The following is a 25,451-nucleotide window of genomic DNA, read 5'->3' as shown; positions in this document are numbered from 1 at the left end:
GTAGATGCCTGATATCACACGGAGATGAGAGTCGATCCAGGCTGCAGTATCCTTGTATGGAATAGTCGTGCTTTAGTCCTGTCAAACCTGCATATACAACAATCCTTATCGGATATGACTCTCTCGCGAGTATGTCTACTATAGACAAATGAATATGTCGCCTCGACGACATCTATTCTGTCGGTGGGACTCCATCTCAAGTCGCCGCAATCCCATCTGGCACTCGAAATTCCGTTGCGATCTCACCCTTCTTCAGCCCATCGTCTTCCCCCCGAGTCACAATCTTGTCCTCGCCGACGACCAGCTTTTCGCCCTTCTCTAAGGATTCGTGCAGGAAGCGTGTACCGTTCAGGTACCACGTCAAACCCTCAACGTCGCCTACTCGCTCTGCCACGGCCCAGCCGTCGCCGAACCATCCAAAGTCATTGCCGTCGCATGTGGTCATCTCGTAGTCGTCGAATCGAACCTTTTCAAATGCCCGCACGGCATGAATACTGCTGCCGGGCCATAATGCGGTCACCCGCCCTCTCTTTCGTTCTTCCGCCGTGGCATTGGGCGGCGCTGATTTGTACCAACTTCCACACTCTGCCGAGAAGACGGTACGCTTGAAGTAGGCGTCGCAGTAGTCCGTGAAGTTTTCAACGACTTTCCGTTTCGGCTCGATGGTCTTCACGTTCCCCTGGCCGAGCCTCTGCAGGATCTGCCCAACATATAACGAGATGGCCTCGATGAGAATCAGCAGATTGCCATTCCCTAGACCTTGGTTGGGACCTAGTGATTGGAAGAAGTTGGGGAACTGATCGGTGCAAACGCCCAGGTACGTCTCTGGCCGAGTCCTGTAACGGTCTTGTAGGTTCACTCCACCGCGGCCGTAGATGGGGAATCGGCCTTGGAATGAGGTGTCAAAGCCCGTTGCACAGACAATGACCTCCACGGGTCGGTGTTTACCATCACTCGTTATGATGCCAGTCTCGTCAATGCGCTCGATCTTGTCGGCAATAACATTGACATTGTCGGCCACCAAAGCCTCCAGGTAGCCGGGTCCAGGTGTAAGTCGTTTGCAAAGAGGCGGGAAGTCGGGAATGAGGTGTTCCGCGATGTGTGGCTTCTTCTCTAGTCGTTTGCGCATTTCCTGGTTGAATTGCGACCATGCGCCCTCGTGTTCTTTTGTCCCCCGGTGTGTCAAGGCGAAGCCACCTTGCATACCGATCTCGATGGCCTTGCGGTACTTGATGTAGGACGCGGGGTCTTTCTTCCAGGCCTCTATCTCTTCTTGGGTGTACTTGAAGTTGCCGTCTTGTCCATTGTTTCGTTCTCTGACCAGCTCGTTGCCAAAGGTGGCAGCAATCCATGTTCGGCCGCGGACATAATGATCCATAGACTTGACTTTGGGCAGCAGGGTTGGGACGATCTGAATTCCGCTGCTACCGGCACCGATCACCGCGATCTCCTTGCCCTGCAGAAGCGATTAGCGTGGGTTGTGGCGGGACAGCGAGAGGGGACTGACCGTCACGTCATATTCAGAATCCCAGTTCGCGCTGTGCAACAGCTTGCCCTTGAAGCTGTGTAGGCCTTCGATGTTGGGCCATTTCCATTCATTCAACGCGCCAATGCCGGTCATGAAGACGTCACCGACATCCTCCACAACCTCGTCGCTGTCTAACCTTTGGAATTTGACGTGCCATTTTGACGTCTCTTCGTTCCACCGAGCCTCGATAGCTTTGTGGTTGAACTTCATGTACTTCTTGACGTCGTACTTGTCTGCGACCTTTTTCCAGTATTGTAGGATCTCTGGGGCTCCAGCATAGAACTGGCTCCAGTGTACTTCAGACTCAAAACTTAATTGGTAAGAGTGAGCTGGGATATCTGGGGTTGTGTTAGATGCCGACTCGGAAAGGAGATCACCCTTTCCACGTACCACATGCGCAACCGGGGTATCGATTCTCAATCCATGTACCTCCCACATCGGGGTTCTTCTCGTAAATGGCAAGTTCTACTCCCGGCAGGAACTTGGGAAACTGGATAGCTGCACAGATACCAGAGACACCGGCTCCCACATAGATGACTTTGAGTGGCCGAGGCTCGTCAATGGCTCTTTCTGATATCAGAGGGTGCGCATAGATGCTGTCGGCAACCTTGTAGCCCAGAGAGCCCATCCTGATCGAAGCCGACGGGGGCGGCGCGGATGGCTTTGAGACACGGAACCAGTTCAGTGACGACGCATGCGTTGTTGATTCACGATGCTCTGGAATGCAACCTCTCCAGCGGGGATCGAGCGGGCGGCGAGTGGAAGACGAGCAAAGTAGAAAACCGGCGTCAATGGCAGGCACGGGAAACAGTCTCTCTTTAGTAGTACCTTACCGCGGGTCCCGATACACGAGCCGCTATCGTGGCGCATCACATTTCAGACAGGCCAGACCATTGGCACCTTCGATCTGCCGAAAAAAAGGCATCATCAGATAGGTGCACACGATCTAGCCCGGTCAATCGCACCATTTAGAGCATGGCCAAAGACTATGAAGGAAACCCCTCCACACTGGAGGTGATGGCGGAGTGAACGTGGGATAACTCCATGGAGGGATGTGGGAGGCTGCGGAGGCTCTAGCTGTGTTCGTTCCTATGCGTCGGTCGCCTGTTCCGAGCAGGCGACCGCCAGCCTTTCGGTGCACTATCCGACAGCCCTGTCAGGCTTTACCCCAACGCCGGTCGTGGCTGGTGGCTCTCTGCACCAAGGTGGATGGTGGGACTTCTCCGGGCGAACCCCCGGCAACAGACCTCGGCCTTCGAAATTGGAGTCGTCAGACTGAGGTTCACCACCTCGATATGCTTGTGTTTGCGAGCAGCGTGCTCGACAGACAGATGTTATTGTTGTCTCAGACCCAGTAGAGCTGATCTCGTGATCTCGCGAAGCATCGATACACAATCGCTTGAACAGTTCGCGGCTTCCATCCACATCCCCGCTAGGCTGTTTCTATGTAATAGTCCCATTGAATACGGAGCACGGAGTACGGGAATACTGTAATGAGGAGCGAGCTCTCCTTTTGCCAAAGCTCCTCGGCTCGATATCGAGGCTCCTATCGACTGTACCATTTACCACAACACGTCCCAAGGGGTGCAGGTGACAAGCAGCAGGGCAAGGACATAGATGTGGCGGGACATCCGCAAAAAAGCCAATGCAAAGAACAGTGGGCGAATCTAGACTTGTCCGTTGCTTGAATCGCAAGAAGGAACCGGTGCACGCAGTCATAATATTGAAGAAACCTTTTTTTCATTGCAAAGAACTCTATCGTCTATGCAGGACGTTCCACTCTATGCCTTCTATCATGGCCCTAGTTTTATCGTAGCGATTCTTTCATAATCGCCTCAAGTGAACATGGCTCGGGCATGCATGTTCCAAGATACACGCCAGCAATCCACAGTGATAGGACTTGTCGTAGAACGCGATGCAAGTTTTCAGGCCCACCTCCAAACGCCGGATCGGATATCAATGCCGTGTTCATTAATCATCCAAACTTCCACGAACAATAGCTTTCCATGCCTGAAAACGACCTGGGCAGCGAAATTATCTGCTCAGTGGCGCAAACAGTCGCGGTGTGGAAACCGTCGAAAAGGCGAGTAATCTAGTCGTCTTCGTCGCTGAAGACTTCTTCGCCACGCTTTCGTCGGGCCATACGTTCCTGTAGTCGAAGTCAGCAATTGCCCAGGAGAAACCCACTGGGTGTCATAGACTAACCTTCTTCTTCTTTCTCAGCTCGGAAGACGTGAGCTTCTTGGCTTTCTTGTTGCCTTCGATCTTGTTGCCCATAGCATCGAACTTCTCTTCCTCGTCGTCGTCTTTGGAAGTCAGTCGGGGTCCGGTACCTTGACCTTGTACCCAGTTGTGACCAGAAGGAACCATTCGTCCATTCTGTCATGATGCGTTAGCAAAAGATCTCATTATGGTAAGGAGGTCAAAAGCGTACGTTTACGGTCCAGACTTCTGAAGTCAGTGACTCTGTGAATTCAGCGTTGTGCGAAATGATGACAACACCACCCTCGAACGCCTTAAGAGCGTTCGAGAGGGCACCAAGGGAGTCGCGGTCGAGGTAGTTGGTAGGTTCGTCCAGAACGATCAAGTGAGGACGCTGCCAGGTGCAAGCAGCCAGGACAACCTTGACGCGTTGGCCGCCGGAAAGACCACGCATCCGAGAGTGAGAGATCAGCTCAGCGTCGAGACCGAAGTTGGCGCCGTGTGCTTCAATCTCCTTCCGAATGAGGGGACGGAATTGACCGCTAGCAAGAGCCTCCTTCTGGTCAACTTCAGCAACCATCTTCTGGTGGGACGCCAGAATCTCGGAGCGGGGAATCCATGCATTGTCGGCGGTCATCATGGGAGTCCACTTCTCGTTCTTCTGGCCAACGTTCTCACCAAGTGCGAACGAGCACTCGTATTCGTAGGAGTTCTTGAACTTCCTACGGGCGTGGATTCCAATGACACGTCGTTGGGTACCCTCAATCTTGTAGATCTTGTCCATGGCCTTCTCATCGTCCTCGGTGACGATTTTGTTGGCGCGATCCATGGTCTCGCGATCCTCACCTGTCTGGAATCGCCATTGGATGTACTCAGAGGGAGTCTTGTCAAGGAAGTTATCGATGTGAGCAAAGGCGTGCTGCTTGATGTAGGCGATACGGATGTTCTCGTGCTGGTAAATCTCACCGGTGGTGGGGATCAGCTCACCAGTGAGAACGTTGACGAGAGTAGACTTGCCGGCTCCGTTCGGTCCGATAACAGCGATACGGGAACCTAGGGATACCTGGAACGTGATATCCTGGATTTGGGGCTTGTCGGTACCGGGATACTGGAATGACATCTTGTTGACACGGACAATGGCCTTGGCCTTGGTCTTGACACCTTCCAGGAAACCAGGCTCGGGGAACTTGAAGGCCAGCTCGGAGGCACCGAGCTCGAAGTAGGAGCGAGCGGATGGCACTCTCTTGGCGAACTCGGTCAGGTTGCCACGGTATCTTCGAAGCTTGAAGCGTTCGTAGTGGATGACGTGTTGGATAACGTTGTTCAGGAATTTGGAATCGTGAGAGACGATAATGGAAGTACACGGTGAGTTGATGAGGTAGTTCTCGAGCCAGGCCACGTTCTTGACGTCCAAGTGGTTTGTAGGCTCGTCCAGGAGGAGAATATCTGGGTTCTCAAACACGGCGCGAGCAAGAGCCAGCTTCATCTTCCAGCCACCAGAGAGGGAGGTGATGGGACCATCCATCTGAGATTCGAGGAAGCCGAATTCGAGCAGCTTGGCCTTGATATCTTCGACCGGGGTTTCGATACCAACGGACCTCAGCTTCATCTCGGTCCAGCCGACGACGGTGAACTCGGTATCAGCAGCATCAAGATCGTGCTCAACGAAGACAGTCTTGACCTCTGACTGCTTGGGGAAACCCTCAACTTGTTCGTTGTTAATGGCACGCATAAGGGTGGACTTGCCGGAACCGTTTGGTCCGAGAAGACCATAGCGCTGACCGCGCTTGAGGCGGAGGGTGGTTTGGTTCAGCAGAATCTTAGCACCGTAGGCCAGATTGAATGTGCAGTTGCAGAGGTCCTCGCCTTCTTCTTCATCGGGCTCGGCCTCAGGCTCGTCTTCAATACCGGGAGAGGCGCGTTTGCGAAGAGTCTCAGCGACCGACTTAGCATCGGCCTCACCAACAATGGTTTTGAGATATTCGACGGTGTTGGAGACCCAGTCAGGCTCATCGGTGATCTTCTCGTCAATCAACTGACCGGCAATGGCGGAAACGTAGTCAATAACAGTGTCGGCTTTTTCAACTGCACCCTTGTGCTTCTGTGAGATGATTTCCTTGAGAATGGGCTTGACAGTGGCAATTTCACCAGCGTTAGAAATCTTGGGGAAGGAGCCATCCTCCTTGACCGCACCAACACGCTTCAGAGTGTCCAAACCTTGCTTGGTCTTCTCACGGGCCTCAGGGTCGGCCATATTTTCATAGTTCTTTGTGAGCGCAGGCATCAACTTCGGCAGGAAGGCTGCGACAATCTGCGGATCCTCGACAAGTTTGCACATGTTGTCAACGATGACTGCAGACTTTCGCTTGATGGCGGTTTCGCGCTCGGCCAGACCACGCTCAAGGAGAGGAACCATGATGGCCAGAGTTGGCTCGTGGACATCAGTGACGAAGGTAGTGGCACCAAGCAAGTGAACCGTCTCAGGGACGTTCTCTGGTTTAGCAATACACTTGATCAGCTCAGGAATAAACTTCTCGATATCCTTGTTTTCGATCAATTTGCAGATCTTCTCCATTGTGCCGTAGGCCTTCTTCTTGACTTCAGGCTTGGTATCCCACATCGACTCGGAAACGATCGGGATGAGGGTGGGGACAAGGAAGGAGAGCTGTGTAGGGGCTGTTTCAACGAGGGCTTCGATGCAGTCGAGGCCAGTCATCTTCTCAGGCCATTTTTGTGCGGTGATGATGGAATTTCGGATGTGAGGGAGAACAACCTTGACGGAGTTGGGGTTGATCTGTCGGACGATGGCCAGAGCCGCGGCCTGCGCAGCGTTCTTGACTGATACCATCTTGTCGCCAACAGCGGCGAGTGAGAGCGGTAGCAGGGAAACGAGGTAGGGCTCAACGCCAGGGGCAATAGTGCCGTGCGCGGCAATGGCTCGAATTCCGTCGAGAGCGCGCTCCCGAACGACGGCATCTTTCTTGTTGGCAAGTTGTTTCTTGAAAATTTCGACAGTCTTGAGAGGGACATCGTGCTCCTCGATGGGGCCGTTCAAGAAAGTGGCAACATTGCCTGCGGAAATGCTGGCCTCATCTTGAGATTTTGAGACTGACAATTTCTGCAATAATCCCTCGAGATCTGCGAGTGACTGCTTTGTCTCTTTTGCGGAGGTGGCTGGAGTGGATGTCATGGTGTCGACCGCGGGCATTTCGTGGAGGAGGTTCGACAAGGGATCAGGGGGTCGTAGGTGGTGTTTTTGTGTGTGGAAAATCGCAGGAATGTGGAAAAAGGCGGTCTAAGTCGGCTCAAAAGGGGTGCCCACGCAGACAGCGTTTCCACGCCGGTCTCGCTCTATGTGGCGTCTATTCGGTTGGAACAAGAAGGAGTGTGCAGACTCTATGATAAGAGAAATGCAAGAGGGGGGTGAGTCTAGAGGTGAAGGAGAGATGGTAAGAGAAGGAGAGGGTGAGCAGGAAGGCTGCAGGCTATTTAATCAAAGCGACTCTCCTCGCCATCATAAATTTTTTTTTCGCTAGTCAGTGCCGGTCCCCAGGCCGTTTCATCCACTCAGATCCGGCGCATTGCCCCATCCCGCATCCATTTGATCGATATCCATCCCATCAAAACGCTCCTTTGTCTGCCTCGCTTTGACCGCCTCTCCTAGCCCGGCCGCGCTGGCCGAAGAGATCAAACTTAGGCACTGTAACTACTCGCAAAGCCCTCGATACCAGAGCCAGGCCTGCTTGAGCGAATTATCCGGTCGAGATTTTCGTCGATCATTCAACCAGTACTGTGTACCTCGTACTGCAGCCAGAGAACTGGCCCGACCCACGTCCAATATTTTGGAGACGTAAGGGGACACGCTGGGGCAACAGCAGGACCCTATTTGATGCTTCTCGAAAGACCTATTTTTGTCGCCACTCAGCCCTGAAGTCCCAGACACAGGCCTTCCCGTATCATTTCGTGACTGCTGCACCACGAGCAGGGGTTCCCACCCGAATCAGCCAGTCCTCAGAACTGAATTTGCGCCTACCACGTCAGATGCAGGCCCTTGGATTAAAGTTCCTCCCCCAGCCTGAGGTCGCTTGCACCATCAGTGTGTAAGCATGCACCGACTTCGCCCCTTACAAAATCTACGACTTGTCTGATTGGTAAACTGCTTTCCCAGTGACGAACTGCCACGCTCTCTCCTCCGACCACATTTTCAGGCGCGACAGGCAGCTCGCAGTACCACGGTACGGGATTACAGTCTGAATTTGCGCTTTGGAGGGGTGAGGGGTTGGGGCACGTTTCAGGCTTATCTCATATCGAGGCGACGCGCTCGTATCGATAGGCGTTCGCTAAATGATAAGCAGAATTGCTCTTGTCCGCATGTCCCCAGGCCAAACTCCAGTCTCCCCAAACAGCGAGAGAACACGAGTATTACCCAAGGAATGGATAGGCCAGTCCCCATAATTGGTCATGCTGGTCAACTCCTTCATCCAACATCTGCCACGAGAAATGTGACCAAGCCTGCAGCAAAACGTTTCTTTTAGACCGTTGCCAATTGGCGGATGCAGGCGCCGGATCAGGGTCTTTTAGCGGGCGTCTCTCGGTGCTAGAAAACCCGAAGAATTTTCTCTCGTCAAAGATTTGTGACGCTTCTGTGGGTGACCCGCTATCCCGTACCTGGTTGCTCACTTGTTTTACAAGCCACAATACCCAAGTGCATCACAGCCTTGTGCTACGGGGGAGAGTTGATACTTTCCATTGAGACATTAATGGCTATCTACCAACCTCTCATAGGTACCTAGGTTTACCCATCCCCCAGCTTTTCAGCAGAAACTGCCGTCAGCCTCTTCCCGGAGAGTGTGCAATCTATCCCGACTCCACATGAAGAAATACCTGACGAGGATGGAAGTACGCAGTATGCATGATGTAGCATGGTTGCTGCAGGTCGTCCGGCTTCGCCACACTTTATTTCCCCAGATTACCAGGGACCGCTTTACGGATACCCTCCTTGCGGCCGACTGAGCATGCAGATGCTTGTTATATTGCGCCGTGAAGAGGTCACACTGCTTTCACTATTGAGAACACTTTGTTGTCGTCATCTCACCATTACTGCAACAGGGCCACATCAATCCTCGAGAGGTATGCTATCCTCGCCGTCGATAGGCCTCCACCTCCTTGGATCTGCCAGAAGTCACAGCAGAGGAATACGCTTCCTCCTAGTCGCGACGGTGACGGTGTCTGCGCCTGCTGCTATCGCTCTCATCACTGCTGCTGCTTTTGCTTCTCCGCCTGCTCCCAGACCTCTTCCGAGACCGCGAGATCGAGCGACTGCGCCGGCTGCCATAATCTCCGTCGTCGTAAGCACCGCTTTCCCGATGTCCCTTCTTCTTTTGTTTGTCCTTTTCATGTTTTGCTTCGAGCTTGTGGCCGGCATATGCTCCTGCCAATGCACCTGCGACGGCAATCAAATTGTTGTTATGGCCAAATTCGTGGCCGGCCCCTGCTCCGGTCAGTACGAGACGAGGCCAAAGCATCAGTCACTTACATCCACCAACTGCACCACCGAGCAGAGTCGCGCCCACAGCCTTCTCAGCATGATGCTCGCCATGGTGTTTCTCACCTCTGTCTCTCGACCTCTCCCGGTCTCTTTCCCTTTCCTTGCGCGAGCCTCGGGAGCTGGGGCGGTCGTAATACTGGTCGTCATATTCTCGTGGAGGAGGAGCATAGTAGGTGTTGGGTTCGGCTTCGCGATACTGACTAGCAGCATATGGGCCTGAATTGCGACGCTCCCGATTATATCCGGACTCGCCGCCATACTGGCCTACTTGCATTGCCGATGACCTCGGTGAATATCGATACTGATCCTCCCGTGCGGGCTGATATCCCCCGTACGAGGACTTATGAGTGGTCAGCCAATGTATGATGGCGCTGCAGAGCTTGAAAGAATGCCTTACCTGTGGCTCTGGGGAGTGGTAGCCCTCTGGTCTTGGAGGAGGAGGATATTGGTTATGGCCGGCCCCTGGTGGGGGAGGATACTGATTGGGGTTGTAGTAGTCTGACATGGTGAGCGTGTGACTGGGTTGCGACTACAGGTATTCGCTATCAACTTGTCGACCAAGAACCGTCAAGGTGTCTTCAAGGGCATCAGATACAAGATCTATCACGGCCTGCCCTTGCTGCTATGGCGAGCTGAAGACGGTGGGGTCATGCCTTAGTCATATCGCGCAACACGTGGTTGAACGCGAGGCTAACCGGAAAGGCAGAAGTGTGTGACGTCATCCGCTCGCCGTTCCAACGCAAGTGTTCATACCAGAATTTCTGTGCTCGAGTACGGAGTATCCTGCTAGAAATCAGTGTTGTGCCATACCAGCTGCAGCGTGACAAGCTCGTAAGTCCCTCGACAGCTTGTGTCATAGCTTTTGTTACAATATGCGCGGCTCTCCTTGAACTAAAACTGGAACTTTGCTATTCACATGATTTCAGGAACACCAGATCTGGCCGGTACACGCCATCCAGGGCGTGGACATGGCCACCATCTGCGACTCACTTACTCAGCTACCTGTTGACGTCCGTCCATGCACCACGCAGCCTTGTAACAACCGCAAGGCTACCAACGAGTGGCAGTCGCACTTTCCCCTAAACAAGCCAAGCCCTTCTGACCCCTGGTTTCGGTGGACTCTCGGTCATTGTCAAGGCGCCAGTCAAGCCGCACGGCTGTTCGCAACGGTATCTCTGACCTCTTTGAACCAGTCCTACGCTGTCTCATCGATCTCGCCTCGCTGTTAACTCAACCATGCCTGTGCCGACTTTCCATATGCTCTGGTTTGAGCTTAACACAATATACAGTCCCATTGGCAGCACAATGACCAGGTGCTCTAGTATTCCGCACCTTGTCTCCACATCGTCGGTATGTCGCCGTCGCTCGCGCTTGCACACTGCCGAGCAGAGATTATGGATATCAAGATACCTGCATATACGAATAACGGCGTTGCATGTTTGACGCTAAATACTCATCTACGTGCATATGATCCGGCAAGAGGATGGTCTTGTTGGATGCCGACATTCCCAGATCTGTTTTGCAAGATGAAGGCCGAGCTCCAGGATCGCACGGTATATAACGCCCATCCTCCCGGCTGTTTACCACCCTGTCTCGCATTTCAACATCCAGGTTATCTCTCTACACTCAGCTAGAAGGTAGTTGTTGTTCCCTTGTTGCTCAGGACTATTTTCCTTTCGTTGCTATCAATCTAGCAGCTCACAATGACCAGTCCCGACATGAATCACATGTCTTCGCTAAGCACAACACCAACTGCTACTTCGCAGGGCAGCATCCCTCGCAATAGCGTCGACAAGTCGGAATCGCGCCTCACACGAGCATCTACGCGTCGTACGCTCGAAAGATATGAGACCATGCCAACACAAGATACCTCGGACGTGCTGGACCTTCCGTACGATATCCTCAGCGACGAGGCAGATATGTCAGAGTATATCCAAGAGACTGCAGCGGGTGTCATTCCAAAGAGGACCATTTCTAGAGCAACTGGCAAGCCGGAGGACCATGAGCTGGTCACTTTCAAGATCAACGACCCGGAGAACCCGAAGAATTGGTCAAAGCCTTACAGTATGTCTCCATTCCTCTGACACTTGTCTCGGTCCTTGTTGCTAACGCCGGCTCCAGAATGGTGGTGTACGATGGTTGTCGCTTTTACCTGCTTCACCGTGGCATTCAACAGCGCTGTGATCACTGCCGACCTTGAAGGCGTCTCTGAAGAGTTCCACGTTTCAGCAGAAGTCTCCCTCCTGACTGTTACAACGTTCGTTATCGGCTTCGGCGTTGGCCCCCTTGCGTTCGCGCCCTTGTCGGAACTTTACGGGCGGAAGCCTGTCTATGTCATCACCATCGCCCTTGCAGTGATCTTCGAGATACCATGCGCGGTTGCACAGAACATCGGTACACTGTTGGTGTGCCGTCTCATTGATGGCGTCGCTTTCTCGGCGCCTATGACCCTCGTGGGCGGCACGCTCGCCGATTTGTGGGCGAACGAGGATCGTGGAGTTCCGATGGCCGTGTTCTCAGCCGCGCCTTTCGCAGGTCCCGCGATTGGACCGCTTGCGGGAGGCTTTCTCGGCGACGCCTCTGGTTGGCGCTGGCTCTACTGGATTCAACTGATCATGTCGGGAATCTGCTGGATTATTCTCACATTCACCATACCGGAGACCTACGCCCCCATTATTCTGGATAAACGGGCGAAAAAACTGCGCAGGGAAACTGGTGATGCCAAATACGTGACCGAAAAAGACCTCGACCTGCGCCCGATGAGCGAACAAATCCGCATATTCCTGGTGCGTCCTCTTCAGCTGTTATGTCTGGAACCGATCGTTTTGCTCATCAGCTTGTACATGGCTGTCCTGTACGGTCTTTTGTACATGTTCTTCGTCGCCTACCCGATCGTCTACGTTGAGGGCAAAGGCTACTCCGAGGGTATCACTGGCCTTATGTTCATTCCCTTGGCTATTGGCGTGGTCCTGTCAGCCATTCTTTCACCCCTTGTCAACAAGCACTACATCTCCCTGTGCCGAAAGGCTCCTAACGGAAAGCCTCCAGCGGAAGCGCGTCTCATCCCAATGATGTTCTCCTGCTGGCTCATTCCCATGGGGTTGTTCATCTTCGGCTGGACAAGTTACCCGTATCTTAGCTATTGGGGTCCAATGATGGGTGGCTTTCCTGTCGGCTTCGGCTTCATATTCCTATACAACTCGGCGAACAACTATCTCGTCGACACTTATCAACATCAAGCTGCATCGGCACTCGCTGCGAAGACGTGCATCAGGTCATTTTGGGGCGCCAGTGTGGTGCTCTTCACCGAGCAGATGTATCACACGTTGGGGTACCGGTGGGCGAGTTTCCTCCTGGCGTTCCTGGCATTGGCCTGTTGTGCCATCCCTTATGTTTTCTACTTTTATGGTGCGAGAATCAGGAGGTTTTCCAAGTTTGCGTTTCATGACGAGGATGACGATGTCAGAGGGGTTAGTCAGGAGAAGGTGTGATGGGACCGCATGTCTACGTTTCGGAGGGAAGCCAGAGAAGGTTTGTGTGCTTCTGCCGCTTATCCGCCACATCTGACGGAAAAGTAAGCCTCAGACCAGAGACTCTGAGAAATGTCTAAAGGATTTGGAGTTGAGGGCTAGGCTTCTTGGTGCAGTTCTGGGCTTGAAGAGGTACGGTGTTGCAGCGGAGATTGATCCAGGCCACTTTTCTGTAATTACGGAGTACGGCGTCCTGTGTAGGCTATTGGGGCACGTAGATGTGATCGCATTCTTTTCAACCTTTTGGATGGCTGAACTCCAGGGAAGCAGAAACTGACAATATGAGGCGAACGGTAGCAGAAGCTTCTAGAATAATAGCACTGTACATATTACTTAGTACTCCATAAGCATCCGTCAGAACGCAGAGTAGTAGCTTGTGAGGACATATCGTCGAGACATCCTTGAAGGTCTTGGGTACGGCTGAGTATGTCAGAGGAAGACGCAGAAAGATACGGTCAAGTACAGTGGCCGAACCTGGCGAACACAATCGACAAACAGCAGGGAGGGATGGACACATGGCACTGTCATGTTTGGGCGACCATCTTCTGAGACGACGCGAACCCTGCCCACTGAAGCAATGACCATCTCTAAGAGGTGAGACACGTCAGATGCGAGCTGCTCACTCGGCTTCACCGCAGACCTCTCTACTACAGTACTCGCGCCGTACCATGTCACCCGTCGTACGCACTGTTCACAGTAGGTGTTTGTCGCCGTCGGGCAAAGATCTCTCGATTTGCCTTGACAACCCTCGCTGGCCTCGAGCTCGAAAGCTACCATGTGACTGTCCCATATTTGACGGGAAAATCAGGCAGATGGGCACGGTCGGTGCTGGCACTCGTACTGTACTGTAGCAGTCGGACTGGTCCAATCCATAGCCGGCATCCTGCCTCGGCAACGCAACCTCGACCTCACTGTGTCTTGAAGCCCGTATCCCGGCACCTTATGATGCCACCCGACAAACCCTCTCAACTAACCCAGGACCACTCACGAAGACCAGGATCTGTGTAGGAATCAACCATGTCTACCGCCATCAATTCAGTCCCCTTCGCGGAGCCGGCCTACCTCAGGGGCCTCCCGTCGCCGTACTTCCGCCAGACGCACCTGGACTTCCAGAAGCGATGTCGCGCGTTCATGAACGAGCACTTCATCCCGTACGCGCTCGAGTGGGAAACCCAAGGCACGGTGCCCGAGCACGTGTGGCACACGTTCAACAAGCACAACATGCTGATCCCGAACCTGAAGTCCCCCTTGCCGGTCTCCTGGCTGAAGAAGCTGGGTATCAATGACATCCTTGGCGTTCCCGTCGAGGAGTGGGATTACCTACACACGGCCATCTGGGTGGATGAGCGGGCAAGGACGGGTAGGTTTTAACTTTCCCCTGACTTCATTACGATTTGTAGAAGTTGCATTGCAACGCCCTGCATTGAATTATACGCTCTAACAGCCTCACTCACTTACACACACACACGCAGGCATCTCCGGCCCCGGCTCCAGCCTCTCGCCCGGCTTCGCCTACGGCATCCCGCCGATCCTCAGCTTCGGGTCCGTGGCCCTACAGGAGAAATTCCTCCCCTCGATGCTGACGGGCCAAGTCCGCGCCTGCATCGCCATCACGGAACCGCACGCCGGATCCGACGTGGCGAACATTCAGACCACGGCCACCAAAACCGCCGACAAAGCGTACTACCTCGTCAACGGCACCAAGAAATGGATCACCAACGCCATCTGGGCCGACTACGCGACCATGGCGGTGCGGACAGGCGGCCCCGGGTCCGGCCCCGGCGGGATAAGTCTCCTCGTGGTCCCGCTCAAGAACCACCCGGGCGTCACGATGCGGCGCCTACAGGTAAGCGGCCAAATGGCCGGCGGGACGACGTACATTGAACTGGACGACGCGAGGGTCCCCGCGGAGAACCTCGTCGGCGAGGAAGGCCAGGGGATGAAATATATCATGACGAACTTCAACCACGAACGGTTGCTCATCGCCATGGGCGTCACGCGGCAGGCGAGGGTCGCGCTGTCCACGGCGGTCGAGTACGCCATGAAGCGCGAGGCGTTTGGCAAGACGCTGATGGACCAGCCCGTCGTGCGGCACCGGTTGGCCAAATGCGGCGCCGACCTCGAGAGCCTGCAGGCCTGGCTGTACGAGTTTGTGTACCAGCTGAACAATATGACCAAGGCCGAGGCGGACGACAAGTTGGGCGGGCCGACGGCCGCGCTGAAGGCAAAAGCAGGCATGGTGTTTAGGGACTGTGCCGAGACGGCCGTCTTGGTGTTTGGCGGCAATGGATACACGCGCACGGGCCAGGGCGAGCTGGTCGAGAAGATCTACCGCGACGTCATGGGCGCTAGGATCCCGGGTGGGAGCGAGGACGTCATGCTCGATCTGTCGATTCGGCAGCTGGTCAAGGGCTTCAAGAAGCAGGCTGCTCGGAGCAGGCTGTAAGCACTGTAACCAATCTAGTAACAGCCAATTAGCATCGTGTTGTTTTGTCCCGGACACGTTTACAGTAGAACTCCAGTGCTATGCCAACGAAAAAAAAACCACTTCTCAACTGGCGCCCAAAATCCTCGTATAAGCATCCTCCACCTCTCTCGCGACCTCCAACAGCGACACAATGGCAATGCTGTGCGTCGCCTCCGGCAATTTATCCCTGTGCAGTCCGATCCATTCCAGCGGGGGTGTCGCCTCGCCCATATCCCTCAGTTGCGGCGTGTCAATGATGGGAGGTTCCAGCGCGACGTACGTGAACTTGCTCTGAGGCACGTTCACCACGGCCGTGATTTTCTCGCCCCCAGCGCCACCTGCGTCGCCGCCCCCGCCGGAGGCAGACGACGCCGTTGGCGGCTCGGCCGTGACTTTGATAGCTGAAGGTGGCAGCGGTTTTCCGAGCCGTTGGGCCAACGCGCGAGAATGAGTCTGCCACATGCCGCGGATGAAGGAGATGCGGGCGTAGTTCCAGCCCACATCGACTTTGCCCTCAAACGTGCTGCGGAAGGTATATTCGATGACGTTTGAATCTGCGACTTGCCATGTCTGCATCGACGAGACCAGGCGAGGCACTTTGACGATCGTGCCGCCCCGGGAGCTGGTTGCGCGGTCAACAACATCTGGCACCGAGACTTCGCTGAGGGCTTTGGTTGTGGCTCGATTGACGCTGGAGAGAGCGACGCGGAGCTGTCCAAGGGTCATGCCTAGGCCGCTGTGCGTTTTGCCTTGCGTTGTCGCAACGGCGAAGCGAGCTTGCACGTCTGTGGCTTCGACTTTGAGGATCTGATTGTCGAAGAACGTGTTCGGGAAGACACCGGCGTCCAAGGCCCCCAGAGTGACGATCACATCGGTATGCAGGGTGAAGGTTCCCTTCTTGCTCACTCCCTCTTCTCTGTGCTGCCGAGCCGGAACGGGCGCAGTCCAGCTGTTGGAGGGGAACACTGACTTCCTCCGCAGGAACTTATCCAGATCTCGGAGCGAAGTCTTATATGCCTCCTGTTTCTCTTGGACCAGTCTCTCAAATGCCTGTACGAGAGCGAGACCCTGGGCTGCCGTGCCTGTGGTGCAGAACACCTGAACCTTGCCTCCGTTGACGATCCCGACCAGCCGGTCGCTGTCGTGCTTTTGCCCGTGCCTGACATTGTACATGAGGAAGTCGAAGAAGGAAATGTCCGCAACAGCGAATGGTTGATAATCGAAGGCTGCCTTGACACGGAAATGCTCGAAACCGATCGATGCTTGGACCAGCGGAGCACGAGCCTTGGCTGCGGCATCCTCAGGCCAGTGAATGGACGTCCGGAGGCGCATGTTCTCCAGCTCAACGAAGCCACTCATACGGCCAGTGCTATCGATACCGACTCTGTCAAACCCGATGCACAGGTTCTGCTCAGAGTCACTGTTCTTCCGCGAAGAGGCCCAGAGTTTGGAGACTGTAAAAACGGATTTGCCGAGACCTTGTCCCAGATCGACCACGAGCTGTAGCTCCTGCACAGACACTATGGCGTGCCACGGTAGTGTACCTTTTCCAGAGAGCTCCTGATAGCGCTGCATTGCATATGCCTGTTGATCGAGTGGCGAGGCGGCAGATGTCGAGGGTTTTGATCGGCTTCGTAGCTCTGGAGGATACCAGATCTCTCGGAACAGAAGGAAGTCCTGTAGCTGCTTTGCGTTGATGTCCGTCTTCATGGGGCTGATGTTGAGGATCGCGGAAATGCCTGGTGTGGCGCTCACATGTTTGCTGTTCATCAGGGACATGACGATAGAATCAACCTCGAAGCTTGCGGTCGACTCTCGAGAGTATACATGCTGGACTGAAGCTTCGAGTTTGTTGAATGTCGTGATTATGGCAAAGAAACGCTCCTGATCAGGGGCCGACACCGTATTGATCCTAACAAAGATGTCGGCAAATTTCGCAGTGGCTGCCACCCTGGCAATTGGTTGACAGCTCAAGCTGAACTCCTGCGGTTGGATGTATAGGCCGGCATTCAATTTGCAGCGGCCGAAGATGGCATCTGGATTAGGATTCGTGAGGGCTGTGTCTGACAAGTAGCTGCGGGCCTCTGTTGGTGCAGGAGAGCCGGCAGTGTTCACTTGATCGTCACCTAGAATTTCCTTCACGCTGGCTGATATCTCCAAGATCAAAGGTACGACTGTGGGATACAGTGTGTTCGAGGAGGCTGCAACTCTGACTTCAGTGCTGAGCGACGGATCTCCTTTGTTATCGTCTTTGTATTCGACTTTGAGGGCAACCCCAGGAGCCTGAAGTACTGCGGAAGAAACATCTTCTCCTTGGACTGCTTGACCATAACGGCCAGCGCGAGATCGTTTAGGACCTTTTAGAAATCCGAAAGCGGAACTTTTGTGTTCGACTTCAGCGCGAGGACTGATATGGACGACGGCACCGGCGAAATCCGCATCGACCAGGAGCGAAGCCAGGCGTTTTCCACCCAGAAGATCATTCGGTGCAGCCAGTGGAGCCGCTGGGCCGGTCTCGTAGATTGCTCTGGCATTACGCAACTCTCCACTAGCATTGCCGAACGACTTTTGCAGGGAATGCCCAGGGATGATGAAGTCGGATGCTAACCGAAGATCGAGAGCTTTACCTTTGGCCTGGAATGCGATTCTGCGCTCATGCTTTGTCGAGAGATAGCCGGTCCCGAAGACCACCTCTGGCAGTAGCGCAGAGTTCGCTGTGCGAGCAGTAGGAGTCTCGGCTTGGGACTTGGGAACCATCTGCAGTTGCGTGTCTGAGATTGCAAGACGAGCAGTGCCTTCCTGCCGAGTCTTCAGGTCGACTTTGCGTATGGAAAACACCAGATCTTCCGTCTCGTGGCTAGATGAAGGCCCAGAACCACTGGTCAAATTCCATCGTAACAAGATATTTCCGAGGTCAAGGGCGTAGGTCGAGTCATACAATACCGTGGAAGAGCCGTCGATACTCTCACCACCGTCACTGCCCGTCTCGGAGAGCTGTTCCTTCGGCTTCAGGCGGTCTGTCAGACCGGCTGTCGTCAATCTCCGTATGTGATGGATATTACTTTCGCGGTCGGCCAGTTTCATCAGCTTGATGCGGTCCTGTAAGAAGGCAATGATATCGACGGCAAGCGTCGCGGTTTCCTCGTATAGCTCAACGGTCAATCCGTCACTCCAGGCTCTATAGACCTGGACTTTACCCGCATTCCCCAGAGTCTCTGTTTTGCCTGAGGCCTTCATGCCCACAGATATCGTCCCGAAACTCTCTCGGGTGTGACTCGTAATCCGGTAAAGCCCAAGACCGAGGCCTTGAGTACTGAGGGTAAATTGTGGGCGCTCCTGGATCGAGGCTGGGTTGTCCATCTCATTGTGCAATAACAAGGTCGTGCCCCGAAGCTTAAGTTCCATGTCTGCCCGGTAATCCTGGTCCTCTCGGATTGAAGGAGCGCTGAAGTGGATCTTGACACCCGCCAGAGTGCCATGTATTGCGTAGCGAAGCAACAGAGCTGCGTCTTCCTTCTTTAGCTGTCTGGGCTTCGATCTCGATCCTAGCGCGCGGTCCACCGAGCTTTGAATCTGCTGGATTGCATGTTTGGCATCGGGTATCAGTTGGACCACGCCAGGTTGGTTCAGTGCGTCGAAGCAAGCCCGGACTCCGGATGCCTCGAGATTGATCTGCTCGACAGTCATACGAGCCCGTAAGGATATCAAAGAGGCCGCCGGTACCACAGAAATATGACCGTTTATCGGTGGCATCGTCAGGAGAGGCAAGTTATCCATAGACCTGCCTTGGGATACCTCGAACAAATGCTCATGCTCCTTGATGTCAAGATTGATATCCAGGCCCCCGTCTCGTCGAGGAACAATGGATGTTCTTGCTGCATTCCCTGCAATCGCGTATTGCAGTGATGGAAGGATGGCAAAATTCAAGCGGTAGTCGTCCAAAAACATGGCCACTCGTAGGTCAACGTTCAGGTCCAGGCCTGGTGGATTAGTCGACTTTACTGTCTCATGATTATTTTGGCTCTTTGGAATCTCGTCGATGAGGCGGATGATCGTAGCAACTTCGTCCCGTACGACTGAGTCCGCGACCACAAGCATCTTCACAAGTTCTTCCTTCATCTGAAACCTGAGTCTGTTCGAAGCGGCGCAGATCTGAACAATCACCTTCTGGTTCTCAAAGTGATTTTCCGCTTGTGGCCAGATTGAGCCGTACAGCTTGGGCATGCGGATGCGCCACAACATTAACGTACGGGTCGGGCCTCTGAATTTGGCCATTGCGGTGTTTGCAGCGATAGTGAATGAGGATACTGCTGGCCCAGAGCTTCCTTCGGAGAAAGAAAACGCACTTCGAAAGCTTTCAGCCGCCCACTTGAGTTTGAGATTGATGGTGGTAAGGTGAATCGACGCTGCATCAGTGCCTACCACGACAGTAAAGTGATTTCTTGTCGCACTCAAAGGCTCTTTACTATGTGCAACGGGCGCATCGTTCCTGGGAGGACTCAGAGCGAGAGGGTCGCCCAGCTCGATCAACTGACGAGCCAGTTCCACGAGAGCCCAGTTGAGGTGAAGTGATGTGTCTGCAGTGTACGCTTGAAGAATAACCCTCTGCGTATTGCTGCTAACACCAGAGTCTTGTCCTCGCTGCAAGATGATATTGAAGTCGAGACCTAGGATAGCAAAATCGCTTTGCCGTGGACCTGGATCCAAAATGACTCCTAGCTTCCCAACTACAATCTCGGAGTGTACAACAAGGCTATTGTGTGAAGCTTCAGGCGTTCGACTGCCCGGGGTTTCGAACAAGGTGATCATGAACGGCACCTTATCACGGGCGTGGTCCCATCCTCGCCATTGTTCGAAGGAAGACAAAACTTGACGCTTGTCCAGGTCTTTCAGCTCAAGATCTGGGCAGCCACACTTCTCGACAAACTCTCTGCCCTTGTCTTTCTCGACGGTAGCGAAAATATACCTGAGACGAGAAATGATCTTCCACGAGTCGCTCAGGCGAACGTGCTTGTCGGCGCTTCTCAGCACGTAAGACGGCCTCGTCAGAAATACGGGATCTGCGATCGCACTGCCTGCTTGAGTCAAATGGTAGATCAGATGTCTTGACTTGAAGCTTTGATCGAGGCTTTTGAAGGCGCCAATGATACGATCAACCATTGCCACAGTTCTTTGAATCAGAGCCGCCATGCTGTTCAGCTGTTCCGCCCACAAAACGACGTCGAAGTTGCTCAACTGCAGTCTTGAATTGACTTCCTCTTTCATAGAGAACCAGAATCCCACTCTTGCAAGGGACACTGCCGCGTGAGCAGATGGTTGTCCGGAAGCAAAAGCATCGTCTCTGACAGAGACGGAGAAGTTTTGAATAGATCCATACGCGAGCTGGCTATGAGGAGTAGAAATCCCTGGCCGAGCGGTTTTGGGATGTGAAAGTCGGTACATCATCTGGGTGCCGGTGAGCTTCACATCGTACTGATCATTCGATGGACGGATGCCTCCGTCCTGCGTCAGACTGTTGACAAATCTGATATGTGCAAACGGCACTTGTACAGCGAAATCAACAATGTGGCCCTGATCATCATGCTTGTATGTCTCGAGTATACGCTTCATTACTGTCATCTGCATCTTATCCAGCTGGTCGACAGGATGGTCGGCAATGAGTTCCGTAATCAACTCACCTATCGAGAGAAACAGTGCTGGGGAACAAAATCCGGTCAGGCCGTTTTGCACCATGAAGATAACGCCATTATGGGGAGTGCCCTCAAACTCGTCCCCTTCGTTCTCAGGATGTTCGCTTTCCTGCGCTGTCAAGGACGCAAAATCATTCCGTCGTGGATCTAGTAATTGTGGCATGTGTTTTTTCTCGGGCTGGACCTCCTGCAGTGTGAAATGAGGTGGCGTCCATGGGCTGGAAAAGGTAACCAGTGCGTTGTGGGCATCTCCATGTTGAACATGTAGATGATCGAGGCGATGTCTCTCGTTCGTTCTCTCGTTCGTAGCCGGCCGTTCAGAGAGAGGTCGCCAAGAAGTATCTGGGTTTGGGCGCGGCTGATGTTGTACATACGAGTCGCTAGACTTTCTGAGGGAAGGGACTGATACAAAGGAGCTATTGCGGTTTGAGCGTTTACGGCCAAATCTATCCACCGGTTCAGGAAAACTTGTTTTCTCTGGTGTACCCAAAGGCTCAGGCATTGCAGGTATTGGCATAGCAGGGGGATCGCGGGCCCATTCAGGTATCTTGTGGTTGGGAGGATAGTGCTTACGACTGTCTAATAGCCAGTCCGCTCGGTGAGTCCGTTGATCGTGATAGCGAATATGCTGTTGCTGCAATGCTCGTGTGTGGGCCAAGTCATCCGTTTTATCCAGTGTCCCAATCCGAAGAGAGGTCTCGAAGCAACCATAAGTCTCTACAGGGCCTGATTTGCGCTCGTGATGTCGTAAAGCGCACTTGTAGTCCACGGCCGCAACTTCGATTTTAGGAACGCTTGCCCTCAACTTTTTGGCAAAGCTGGAATTGGCCCAATCACTGAAAGAGACATCAGTCTCTGATAGACCGATCATGTAGGCGGCAGCCCCTGCAACGAGCCAGACACGAAGACCGGCAAGGTTAGCTCTAAGAAATGTTACATCGTGTACAGGGGTCCGGTTGAGAGGTGGCAGTGAATTTTCAGCGTCGTCCAATGTGTAAATGAAGGCCATGACAGCGTTGAGCAGTGTCTGGACAAATTTCGAAGTGCATTCCCCCGTCACCTCACCAACGTTGATGTCCCAATGACAGGCGTAGGTCGGCTCCAACGGCGGAGATCCGAAAAGTCGATGGCCGTAGATCCCGACTCCCTCAATGAACAACTGACAATTCGTGATGTCGCTGCGCGGCTGATTGTGCTTCAGCGAGATTGACTCAATCGAAGCCTCAAGTGGACTTGAGCTGACTTGCAGATCCATGTAGTAGTTGGTGAAACGCATGTCTGCCTCCACGAGCAAGATATCCACACGAAGGTTTTCACGCCGGGAGTAAATATTGCCCGGCATCAGCACAGCTGCACTATCGGCACGGACTGTCAGGATGACGTCGAGGTCATTATCCTTCTTGGTGCCCGGTCGTGGCCCTTGTGGTTCATTTCCAGCCAGCATATCTTGATACTCCTCAAGGGTCCTAAAGTGAAGATCTTCGCCAAAGTAGTTCTCCTTGACATTCATGAAGTAGCGGATAAGATAGCCGTGCAGAAAGAACTTGGGGGCATAACCCGTAATAGTCATGAATAAGGAGTCCGTCAATTTTGGCGATACATTCGGGTAGTAGTTGTACGAGCCTTCTAGATTCAGCTGCTTCAGAGTCATCATGGTCGTGTTCTCTGCTAGGGTATTGAGCGTGTTCCACACAGGAGTGACGAGTTCCAAGGACGCATTGTGGCCCTCTCCGATGAACTGAACAGAGCTCTGACGGGGCGAAAAGTACTGCATGGGTATATCCACATCCCCGGCAAGTGTTTGAAACCCGAGGATCAAGAACGCGTTCTCCTCGAGGTCGTTCGGACTGTCAATGATATTGTAGTCATTTGCATTTAGGAAAAGCTTCATTTCAGGGAATGTGAGATGAAGCCGGTAGATAAAAGGCACGAATGTCATGTAGTCAGATTTTTGTCCAGCCGTAAAGTCGCTCACGAGGTCGGTCAGCATAATCATGTGGTCCCTCAGGATGAACATCTCCATAGCATTGCTCTCGACATCAAAGCCCCAGCTATGAAGACCGTTCCATACCAGCGGGTTCGACAGATCGCAGGACACCTTTTGCGACGGGCAACGCCAGAGAAGGGCGTGGTTAACACTGGAAGTTGCCTTTGTGTTCTTGAGGTCGAGATGCAGATGATTCCTGTAGCCTTCGGCTCGGGGTAACATGTCCATATCATATCGTACAGTCGAGTCTTGTCCCGCAGAGACAGTCAGCCAGCCAAATGGGCGAACATCTGGACCGAGTTTGGTCTTCGCGGAGCGGCGGAATCGAAAATGTCTCTTCTCACGTTGCTTTCGTGCTGCAGCTGCTTCGCGGACAGCATGTGCCCCATTCCTCCATTGCCAGTCCTTTGATCGTTCTCTTGTCGGCACGCGAAGGCTGACTTCATCCTCAAGGTGGACACGTATTGTCATCATCGTATACTGCCGAGCTTCTCCCGGCTTGACTGGGGAAGCTGGTGTCATGGTTCGGTAGGGGTTTGGGAAGAAGGCTGTCTGTAGTTCAAGGCGGAGCCGGTCTGACCAAGGCCCATAATTGACGTAGCCTCCCTTGACGACCAGGTCCATGCCATAGGACGGAGGTTTGGACATGTTAATGTCGTCAATATTTGTTTGAGCTGCCAATTCGGCGTGTTCCTGCAGTACCTTCCCCGCCATGTCCCAGAAGAATTTGAAATGGACTGCAGGACAGTCTAGAATCTGGGAGAATCTCGCATAGTCAATGTGTGACCAGCCTTCGTGGTCGTCGCGCTCGTCCTCGTCCATATACCTGCCCAGGCCATGCCATGATCGGTTGTCGTCCTGAAATTCGTCGTAAGCATATAGCTTCTTGTCATAGTCTTCTTGCGATGCAGTAGTACGTAACGAGCCTCGCGAGCTGCCGGGAAGGAGACGCCTGAGGCGGCGGAAAGTTCTAACCAGGCGACGTCGTACGTCGAGGTGTACGTGCCACCAGCGTGGCCGATGCCTGAGCGACTCGGCGGCCAATATGATCCTCTCAGCAGCCGCGAATTGGGACCTACGGAAATCAGGGTTGGGCCTCATCTCGACCTTTGGTTTCTCGATTTCGAAATCGAAGACTTGCCGAAAATAGTCTGCGGGCCCAGCGGCAGCCGCATCGATATGGCCTTTGGCGGACGCGAAGGTCGTGACAACCAGCGCTCGAGTGTTCTCGTTTCCAAGGGAAATTGCGCCCTTCGAGCATTCGACCGCAACTGGAAGGACGCGGAGGATCCAGCTGTAGAAGGACGGGACATCAGCTGTTGGCACGTCTACCCCTGAGGCCACACTCGTGAAAGTACCGGCACGGACGACGGGGACCTGAAACTCGTCGAATGGTGACTGCTGCTCGTGCTTTTCGCCAAGCGGACTGTCGGCGGAGATGTCGCTGCTGGGTGCATCTTTGGAGTGAGGCCTTGTTGCATCCTTGCGGTGGCGAAGCTTGGGCATTTTGTGCTCGTGCTGTTGTTCGGTAGCTGGAGAGTCTGAGCTGCCATGCCTGACCTCGTGGACCAACACGTCCTGCACAATGGACTCGTAGACCGGGGTACGGTTGTAGACGAACCACTCTAAGCCCGAGATGAAGATCGAAATGCGAGCGTCTGCAGTGTCTTTCTTCCTCACTCGCCCCGATTCAGGGTCCGTCAACGGTGGTTGTGGTTCGTCCGACCCGTCTGCTGGTGAGCGTTTCTTTTCGGTCTGTATTGGATTCTGCTCATGTTCACTCGAATCGCTCAGATCGACTTGCCGCGAGGATGACTGCCAATACCTCCACGTGATGTAGCCACTCTGAATCAAGACCGTCTCGTTCTCAGCATGGTAGCGAACACCCTTGAAGAAGACCCGACCGGCCAGAAAGGACAACTGGAGCGCCTGAATGTCAATCCATGCTCTGTATTTGTGCCACGTCCAGGCCCTTATGCCATAGGAAACAAGAGTAGCGAACAGGCGATTGAAGTAGAAGAGAAAGAAGAGCGTCAGGCAAGAAGCTGTCGCGAGCTCCACAAACCATGTCCTGGGGAGAGTCAGTGTATAGGCGTCGTGTCATCCTTGCCTTCTGGATACTTACCAGTTGAACGAAGTATTCCTTGATATAGGCTCGCCGACCAAGGCACTATTATCCGACATGGTGCACGCGCCGGTCTCCGCATGACAAGTCACTCATGGCTGCCACTTGCGACGAAGTAGCATGTCTGTACCCTTCCGCGGCAAGCAACAGGGAGAAAGCGCGTCTGCCCAGGATGTTGAAGGATAAGAGACGCAGAAAGACAGAGTCGAGATGCGCAGCTGCTGTGAGTGGTGGAAGCACACGTGCGATGTACACAGTACAATGACCAGAACATTATTTCCCCGCAGAAACGCCGTTGACTTGATATCATCTGCCATTCCTCTTGATCACGGTGCACGACCCTATATCTCCATCCCATGCGCATGTCACCTGGC

General features: G+C 53.7%; 6 protein-coding genes across 6 annotated transcripts; 2 read left to right on the top strand and 4 right to left on the bottom strand.

The window, feature by feature from the left end:
• Nucleotides 1-196: 196 nt before the first annotated feature.
• Nucleotides 197-2,156, bottom strand: A1O7_00369 (uncharacterized protein; the record flags this gene model as incomplete). Its single annotated transcript, XM_007754411.1, has 3 exons — nt 197-1,456; nt 1,508-1,866; nt 1,919-2,156. 3 exons carry the CDS (start codon nt 2,154-2,156, stop codon nt 197-199), a joined length of 1,857 nt encoding a protein of 618 aa, XP_007752601.1.
• Nucleotides 2,157-3,620: 1,464 nt separating this feature from the next.
• On the bottom strand, nt 3,621-6,938 carry A1O7_00368 (elongation factor 3; the record flags this gene model as incomplete). Its single annotated transcript, XM_007754410.1, has 3 exons — nt 3,621-3,677; nt 3,734-3,907; nt 3,963-6,938. The coding sequence occupies 3 exons, from the start codon at nt 6,936-6,938 to the stop codon at nt 3,621-3,623; spliced, it is 3,207 nt and encodes a 1,068-aa protein (XP_007752600.1).
• A 1,999-nt stretch (nt 6,939-8,937) lies between these two features.
• A1O7_00367 (uncharacterized protein) lies at nt 8,938-9,783 on the bottom strand (the record flags this gene model as incomplete). The annotated part of the gene is made up of 3 exons (XM_007754409.1): nt 8,938-9,221; nt 9,267-9,618; nt 9,676-9,783. The coding sequence occupies 3 exons, from the start codon at nt 9,781-9,783 to the stop codon at nt 8,938-8,940; spliced, it is 744 nt and encodes a 247-aa protein (XP_007752599.1).
• A 1,198-nt stretch (nt 9,784-10,981) lies between these two features.
• Nucleotides 10,982-12,769, top strand: A1O7_00366 (uncharacterized protein; the record flags this gene model as incomplete). The annotated part of the gene is made up of 2 exons (XM_007754408.1): nt 10,982-11,342; nt 11,400-12,769. 2 exons carry the CDS (start codon nt 10,982-10,984, stop codon nt 12,767-12,769), a joined length of 1,731 nt encoding a protein of 576 aa, XP_007752598.1.
• Nucleotides 12,770-13,825: 1,056 nt separating this feature from the next.
• On the top strand, nt 13,826-15,254 carry A1O7_00365 (uncharacterized protein; the record flags this gene model as incomplete). Its single annotated transcript, XM_007754407.1, has 2 exons — nt 13,826-14,168; nt 14,281-15,254. The coding sequence occupies 2 exons, from the start codon at nt 13,826-13,828 to the stop codon at nt 15,252-15,254; spliced, it is 1,317 nt and encodes a 438-aa protein (XP_007752597.1).
• A 105-nt stretch (nt 15,255-15,359) lies between these two features.
• Nucleotides 15,360-25,136, bottom strand: A1O7_00364 (uncharacterized protein; the record flags this gene model as incomplete). Its single annotated transcript, XM_007754406.1, has 2 exons — nt 15,360-25,023; nt 25,078-25,136. 2 exons carry the CDS (start codon nt 25,134-25,136, stop codon nt 15,360-15,362), a joined length of 9,723 nt encoding a protein of 3,240 aa, XP_007752596.1.
• Nucleotides 25,137-25,451: the final 315 nt, after the last annotated feature.

Source organism: Cladophialophora yegresii, assembly GCF_000585515.1.
Source record: "Cladophialophora yegresii CBS 114405 chromosome Unknown aczIN-supercont1.1, whole genome shotgun sequence".
NCBI lineage: Eukaryota > Fungi > Ascomycota > Eurotiomycetes > Chaetothyriales > Herpotrichiellaceae > Cladophialophora > Cladophialophora yegresii.
The sequence above is the reverse complement of the archived record's forward strand: the minus strand, read 5'-3'. Positions and strand labels throughout refer to the sequence as shown.